The 8,275-nt window shown below is 46.6% G+C and overlaps 1 protein-coding gene across 7 annotated transcripts in view; it reads left to right on the top strand.

The window, feature by feature from the left end:
- Positions 1–261: 261 nt before the first annotated feature.
- LOC139273333 (KH domain-containing RNA-binding protein QKI) overlaps positions 262–8,275 on the top strand; it is a 635,187-nt gene continuing 627,173 nt past the window's right edge. For all 7 annotated transcript variants that reach the window (XM_070890149.1, XM_070890146.1, XM_070890148.1 and 4 more), the window contains exon 1: positions 262–496. In XM_070890149.1, the coding sequence (XP_070746250.1) occupies positions 355–496 (142 nt within the window). In that variant the 5' untranslated portion in view covers positions 262–354. The remainder of the gene's footprint in view (positions 497–8,275) is intronic.

Below are 8,275 nucleotides of genomic sequence, written 5' to 3'. Positions count from 1 at the left end.
TGCGCGAGAGCTCGAGCTCGAGAGTCAGTGTGTGTGTGTGGAGGCGCCGCCGCCGCGCACCTCACCTCACAGCCTCAGCATTCACACACCACCACAAGGAGAAAAACAAAAAAATCCCCCGGGGGTGCAGCTTCCAGTCACACCCCCCCCCAAAAAAAAACAGAGGAGAAACAACAAACAAACAAACAAACAAAGAGACAACCCAACAAGAAAAGGACAAGCATTTGGGATCAACAAGGAAGGAAGGAAGAGAGAGAGACTCTTCTACGCCAGAACTTTCTAAGCTCTTTTTTCCCCCTTGTGTGTGCGTGTGTGTTAGTGTGTTTTTTTGAGGAGGGGGAAGTTTGTTGGAATATGGTTGGGGAAATGGAAAATAAGGAGCGACCAAAACCGACCCCAGACTATCTCATGCAACTGATGAACGACAAGAAGCTGATGAGTAGCCTGCCCAACTTCTGCGGCATTTTCAACCATTTGGAGCGGTTACTGGACGAAGGTATGTGGGGTGGCGAGGGGGGGGGACATTCCTTCACACTCATGTCAACACCTATTACAGGGTGAGTGCGGATCTGAATGGCACCTTGTGTGCACCGTGCACACGCCCGAAGGATATATTCGGTTAGATTGCATTAGTCGCAAGGGAGAGGGGTGGGGAAGGGCAGATGGAGACTTCTCCCACCACGCAAACACACAGGGAACTCTTCAAACTCTGGAAATACAATTTGCAAAGATGTGTATTTTTTATAAATGTTCTGCCCGCTGCTTAAGGGGTCGGTCTGGTGCGGTTGGGTGACTCTTGACATTCCCAGATAAGAGTATTTGAAAGGTGTGTGAGCATGTATTTGGTGTGCTGTCTGGCTTATTCTCTTGGTGGGGTGGAGGGAGAGAATATCTACATACAAGGGGTAATAATGGACCCTGCAAAGCACCGACATAAATGCACGGAGGAGTGACAGCAGTGGGGCACTAGCTATACAACACGCCGAGTCTAGATTCATGTGTGTTCTGGTGACAATCTGAGCATCAAGACACCGTGCAATGCTAATTTACTATCGGATGCACTAGCGACTTGTTTGTTCCCCCCCCCCCCCCCCCCCCCATATCCTCATCCCCAGCTTGGAGTAATATTAATGGGATTTTTTTCCTCTTTCACTTTGCATGCGGTGCTCTGGTGATCTAAAGTATTGAGGCGCAGTGATTTCAACAGTGGCGGATTCCTATAGCCCAGGCGGGGTTTAAAGCGGGCAGAGAGTGAGTGAGTCCCGCAGAGAAACTGGGAACATACAGATTGAGTGGAGTGAGCGAGTAGGATCCAGCCGGGACAAGGAGAGCACGGGTGAAATGGGGAGGTGCTACAACCCCGAGAAAGGGGACGAAAAAGGAGGGCTTGCAGACGAGAGTAGGGCAAATAATTTGGAGTGGGGACTGGAGACATTTAAGAGGAGTGGGCACCGATTTGACGGGGAAAGAGACGGTGGTTAAAAGTGAAGGAAGGGAATAGAACAATAGAACAGGCTAATGCCAGCCGTCTTTGACTGTACAAACAGTGGACGATTTGTTCAGTATCGAAGTGCCAAAAACTTTTAGCAGTATTACACCTTCAATTATTTATGTAGCTAACATCTTAAATTCTACTCTCAAGTATATGGCGTGCATTAACAAGTCCGACACAGTTTGAATATTTGTATTATACCTGTATACGCAAAATATTATTGAGACAGATTATTTCTCGGCCTTTGGTGGCATTTTGATATAATTTTTATGGGGTTAGTATTTTCCCATCTTTTTGGTGAATTTAGCCCCGGGTCACTTATAATGGATATTGCGCCAACATATGTCAAATGGAGCAGAATAGGGAATAGCAGCGAGAACATTGTCAGGAAATAATAGTGATGAGGGAAAGCATCAAAGTGTTTCGGGTGAAAGAAGATTGATTGTATTGAGGTTCGATCACGAATTTATATCGCGTTATCTTATCCCGACAGTGGCACAGGAGTCTGATTTTAGGCGGATGTTTCATGTTTTCGTTGGTAGAGCTTCTGTGTATTTTAAAGAGGAAGCAACAGCTGAAGGAGTTAAACTGAACTCTGAGTGGAGTATCAGTAGAACAGCTCAGATTCATTCTTGCGAAAAGAGAACCAGACAGAATTAGAATGGGGAAGGGAGAGTAAAAAACATGTAAGCTGGACTCGGCATTGCCCAAAGTGAGGTCATCATTGATCGGTCAAGCGGTTGGTTCACATTCAGACCGATTTTACTGCAATGTTACTACGATATAGTTTTAAAAAAAGCACTATACTGGGGCAGATTTAACTCTAATGGTGTGGGGGAGAAGTTAATACCAGGAGGAAGTGGTCTTGTCCATATTAATCTAGAGTTGGATTTATAAATTAGAGGCAACTACATAAATTCACGAACTTTGTTGTTAAACAGACCGCACCACCTAATTACAAACAAGTTACTATGCGACCCGTAACGAAAATCATTACAAATAATGCGTCATTACACTCTCATCTCTTTGCACAGAGTCGGGCGTCAGAAAAGACGGCCTGTGACCTTTCCAAATGGTTGCAGGATCCTTTTGTATTAATAAATCCTTTACTGTAATCCATCCGTTTGGAATCCTGTACAGCGTTTTCTCGCACCGTATCAGTTCATGCTTGTAATTCAGCAATGACTGAGTCAAACAGCTAGGTCAGGCATTGAGAGTATTTCCCCTTTTCCGCAAGGGAAAGGTGCACTAAAGTGGAGGTGGAATGCCTGTAGAATTAAATCGTTGCTTCTGCTTTAGCTAGGAGCCAGGTCACATTCTGGAATCTAACGAGATGTTGCATAAATCTGTCAAACTGAGTAAAAGTTCCATGTTTGAACGCTAGGGTGTGCCAAATCTTTCCTTGAGGAATCATTTAGGCTTTTTTGAAACCAAAGCGCGCTCTTTTTTATGCTACTTTCTTGAGAAATCTTAATTTTAATAAATGCGCTCTACAAATTTATTTAGGCTGCTTTACACTCAGGGTAACTATTTGCTTCAATTGCGATTCCTACATTCATACACGTTTGTTCTGCAAACTGATCTTTATTTCACAAATCAAAACATTTTGATCTCCTACAGAGTAAACGATACGTTAATAACTTGGTTTAATGGAAAGGGAAATATTCTGAGAAACTTTAATTTATTGTCTTAATTATTTTTTTAGTTAGTATAATGAATTCGATGCTAAAATTACTTGGTTCACATCTTTGAAAAACGAATCAAAATAACAAGGACAAGTAAACAATATAAAAGCATTAATTTTGCTCTTGCATATTGTTACATCAAAGGGATACATCACAATTCATAATTTTCGTAGAGGCAGTTAGAACCATGCAAACCAATGAATCGCAATGCTGTATCAGTGTTTTAAAAGAACAATATGGCAGTTTTCATAATTCTGAAAAGCATTATGACTCTTGGACCTTGAACAAATTTGTATTTGGAGTGTGCAGCATACAGACAGTATCGTTAATCAGTATCTGTTCTGACCATTTGCTTTGCACACCTTTGAATTTTATTTACAGAGGTTGTATGAATATATTCCTGAGCTGTTCTTCCAGTAGTTACACTATAACATTGAACGCACCAGTATTTCAGAGCTAAACTTTGCCAAGGCAGTCCTCTGTTCCTTACTGGTTAAAGGAGTCCCTTCCCACATCTTCCTGAAATTCCTCTTGGTCGATTGATTAAAAGACTTTTTATTAATGATATGTGTGCTGCTGCTTTCAAAATAGAACTTTTTTTGCCAGGAAGATTGGGAAAGTGAACCTTTTCAAATAAAAAACAATTTATTATTGTAGCTGTTGAATTGTCATTTAAAAAAAAAGGCATTCTGAGAGCTTTGCTTCACTGAACCTTTTTGTTTGGAAAAGCATACACCGAGGTTGAACTATTATTTTATAGTAAAATGTTAAGGATATATAACAGGATAATCAGTAGGAAGTGCACTTTTATCACAGTACAACAAACATCGGGAAGAGAGGCTTTCCGGAGTGTGACATTTAATATGTTTCCTGGAATTGTAAGATTCCATGTCCAATTTATATAATACTACATGAGGAGGACAGTTTCTGTTCCTGAGTGCATGTAGTAAGCAACTACTTTGATACACCCATATCATGTCTTCATTGTTCTATATTTAGTAAGAGAGGGCTTTAATTTAACAAGCTTTAGTGACAGACTATCTTTTTTTAATAGTTACTGTTCCAATTTGTTCTAATAGTGACAGTATAAAAGCTTAGTTCATGATTTAGTTTATGAGTACCTTAGTTGGTATAGTGTGCAGCAAAATCTAAATTGCCAGTGTCTACATAATGTGATTGTCTTGTTGAAGATTGGCTTGATTTAGATCTTTTATCCATCATCCCTGTGCTTACCAACCTACATTGGCTCCTGGTTCCCAATTTTTAAAATTCTCATTCTCATTTTCAAATCACTCCATGGTTTTGCTCCTCCCTCCCTAGCTCTGTAACCTCCTCCAGCCTTACAACCCTCCAAGACCCTCCATTTCCGGCCACTTGTGCATCCCTGATTTCCATTGCTCCACTGTTGGTGGCCATGCCTTCAGCTGTCTCGGCCCTAAGTTGTGGAATTGAATTCCCTCCCGAAACCTTTCAGCTCCATCCCCTCTCTCTCCTCCTCCTTTAAAGACACTCAAACCTACCTCTTTGACCAAACTTTTGTTCACTTTTTCTAATGTCTCCTCCTTCGGCTCAGTCTCAATTTTTTTTTGTCTGTGAAGTGCCTTGGGATGTTTTACTATGCTAAAGGCTCTATATAAATACAAGTTGTTGCTGTTATCCATTTTCTGTTTTCTTACTTCTTAGTATAGTTTAGTATTGAGGCAGAAGGGAGAAGGATGGTATGATTGACATGGCTGTCCTGTATGATCGTGCAGGTAAAGTATTAATTCACAGCTGACAGTACATTGTTTATATTGGGACTGTTGCAACCAGCAGACTCTGCCTATGTGTACTTGCACGGGTGAGTGGCGTTCAGCTCCCAGCCATTTAAATTTCAAGTGTATTCTAAACACAGGTGGAGCACATTTGCTACATTTACATATACTTTGGTTACATTTATAATGTATCTAGGTGTCCTTGAGCACGTTGTAAATTCAGTTAACATTGCACTCCATGTGGTGTCAAACCCAGCAGCGTGCAGGCAAGATGGACCCGTGCGTCTTTTCCTGCCATCATTTCCATGGGTTCATATAAACGGCCTCCTCAGAGTGTCTGTCACTGCTTCCCTCTGGTCAGTTCAGGATCTGCCTTTGGAGTTAAACTATAACTTTTGTGTTTGTGCTTTGCGAGGACAGTAAAATTGCAGTATAGGATATACGGCACAGAAACAGACCATTCAATCCAACCAGTCCATGCAGGCGTTGATGTTCCACTCGAGCCTCTATCAGCATAATCCTCTATTCCTTTCTCCCCCATGTACTTGTCCCGCCTCACCTTAAATGCATCTGTACTATTTGTTTCAACCACTTCCTGTGGTAACGATTTCCACATTCTCTCCACTCTGGGTAAAAAAGTTTCCTCTGAATTCCCTATTGGATTTCTTGGTGACTATCCTATATTGATGGCCTCTAGTTATGTTCTTCCTCACAAGTGGAAACATTCTCTCTCTATCCATTCTATCAAAATCTTTCATATTAGGTCACCCCTCAGCCACCTTTTTTCAAGAGAAAAGAGACCCAGCCTGTTCATCCTTTCCTGATATGTATACCCTCGCATTTCTAGTATCATCCTTGTAAATCTTGTCTGCACCCTCTCCAATGCCTCTTTATCCTTTTTATAATGCAACCAGAACTGTACACAATACTCCCAAGTGCAATCTAACAACGGTTCGATACATGTTTAGCATAACTTCCCAACTTTTCAATTCTATACTTCTAGGAATAAACCCTAGTGCTTGGTTTGCTTTTTTAAAGCCTTGCAACTTTTAGTGATTTGTGTGTTTGTACTCTGACATTCCTTTGTTCCTCTTCCCCACCTACACTCGAACCCTCCAAGTAACAAGTGACCTCCCTAATCTTCCTACCAAAATGTAAATGAACTACATTTGCCAATTATATGCCCAATCTGTAAGTTTATTAATGTCCTCCTGTAATTTATTGCAATTCTCCTCAGTATTGACGATCTTCTCCTCCCCCCGCCCTCCCTCCCCCCTCCAAATTTGGTGTCATCTGCAAATTTAGAAATTGTGTTTTTGATTCCATAGTCTAAATTAATATAAATTGTGAACAATAGTGGTCCCAGCACTGATCCTTGTGGAACATCACCACACCTTTTACCCCGACTCTCTGCTTTCTGTCTTGAAGCCAGCTAGCTATCCATTCTGCTACTTGTCTCCTGACTCTGCATTCTCTGACTTTATTCATCAGTCTATTATGGGATACCTTATCGAAGGCTTTTTGAAAATCTAGATAAATTACATTTACTGCATTACCATTGTTTACTCTCTGTTACCTCTTCAAAAAATTCAATGAAGTTGGTCAAACAAGACTTTCCCTTTTGAAATCCATGCTAACTATTCATTATTATATTTTTGGTTTCTAGATGTTCTATTTTCTCCTTTAGTAGAGATTCCATTATTTTTTCTGCCACCGATGTTAAGCTGACTGGTCTATAATTCCCTGGACATGTTCTATCCCTCTTTTTAAATATAGATATTATGGGCCCAAGTTTCGAGCTGCGCCTAGAACGGCGCAGTCCCGACCTGGACGCCCGTTTTTCGCGCCACAAAGTGCGCCGAAAAAAAACCCTCCGTATTCTCCACCTCCCTGCAGGTCTTCTGGCCCTCGGCGCGGCGCAGCAGGAGCTGTAGGGGGTGGAGCCAGGTCCCTGCGCTGAAAACAGTGCCGGGACCTCTGCACATGCGCGCTACAATGGCCGTGCATGTGCAGTAGCTCCAGGCGCCCAAAACTGTGTGGGAGGGGCCTGAAGCACGCAGCCCCTAGCCCTGGCCGAATGGCCTCACTGGGGCTGTGTGCATAAGGCTCCTCTCACGGCCAGCTCCTGCTTCCTCCTGACCCGACTCAACTCCCGCTTCCCGCCTCCGGACCCGACCCGACTCCCGCCCCGCCCCCCCCCCCCCCCCGGACCCGACCCGACTCCCGCTCCCCCACCCCCGGACTGGACCCGACCCGACTCTCGCTCTTCCCCCGCCCCCAGACTGGATCCGACCTGACCTCCCTCCCCCCGACCTGACCTCCCTCTCCCTCCCTCCCCCCGACCCGAACCGACCTCCCTCCAACCTCCCTCCCACCACCCCCCCGACCCGACCCATCGCCACCTACCTGTAAATCTGGTACTGGGGACGGGCCCTGCCCGAAGTCTCGGGCCTGACCCGTTCAGCTTCCCCCCCCCATCTCCTTCTCCTCCAGCCCCCCCAATCTCCTTCCCTCCCCTTCTCCCCCCCATCCCTCCCCCTTCTCCCCCCCATCCCTCCCCCTTCTCCCCCCCCATCCCTCCCCCTTCTCCCCCCCATCCCTCCCCCTTCTCCCCCCCATCCCTCCCCTTCTCCCCCACCCCATCCCTCCCCCTTCTCCCCCCCCCATCCCTCCCCCTTCTCCCCCCCCCATCCCTCCCCCTTCTCCCCCCCCCATCCCTCCCCCTTCTCCCCCCCCCCATCCCTCCCCCTTCTCCCCCCCCCCCATCCCTCCCCCTTCTCCCCCCCCATCCCTCCCCCTTCTCCCCCCCCATCCCCTCCCCCTTCTCCCCCCCCATCCCTCCCCCTTCTCCCCCCCCATCCCTCCCCCTTCTCCCCCCCATCCCTCCCCTTCTCCCCCATCCCTCCCCCTTCCCTCCCCCTTCTCCCCCCCATCGCTCCCCCTTCTCCCCCCCATCCCTCCCCCTTCTCCCCCCATCCCTCCCCCTTCTCCCCCCCATCCCTCCCCCTTCTCCCCCCATCCCTCCCCCTTCTCCCCCCCATCCCTCCCCCTTCTCCCCCCCATCCCTCCCCCTTCTCCCCCCCCATCCCTCCCCCTTCTCCCCCCCATCCCTCCCCCTTCTCCCCCCCCATCCCTCCCCCTTCTCCCCCCCCATCCCTCCCCCTTCTCCCCCCCATCCCTCCCCCTTCTCCCCCCCCATCCCTCCCCCTTCTCCCCCCCCATCCCTCCCCCTTCTCCCCCCCCATCCCTCCCCCTTCTCCCCCCCCATCCCTCCCCCTTCTCCCCCCCCATCCCTCCCCCTTCTCCCCCCCCATCCCTCCCCCTTCTCCCCCCCATCCCTCCCC

The sequence above is a fragment of the Pristiophorus japonicus genome, chromosome 9, assembly GCF_044704955.1.
Source record: "Pristiophorus japonicus isolate sPriJap1 chromosome 9, sPriJap1.hap1, whole genome shotgun sequence".
NCBI classification, from domain to species: Eukaryota; Metazoa; Chordata; class Chondrichthyes; family Pristiophoridae; genus Pristiophorus; species Pristiophorus japonicus.
This window is presented reverse-complemented; position numbering and strand designations above follow the sequence as displayed.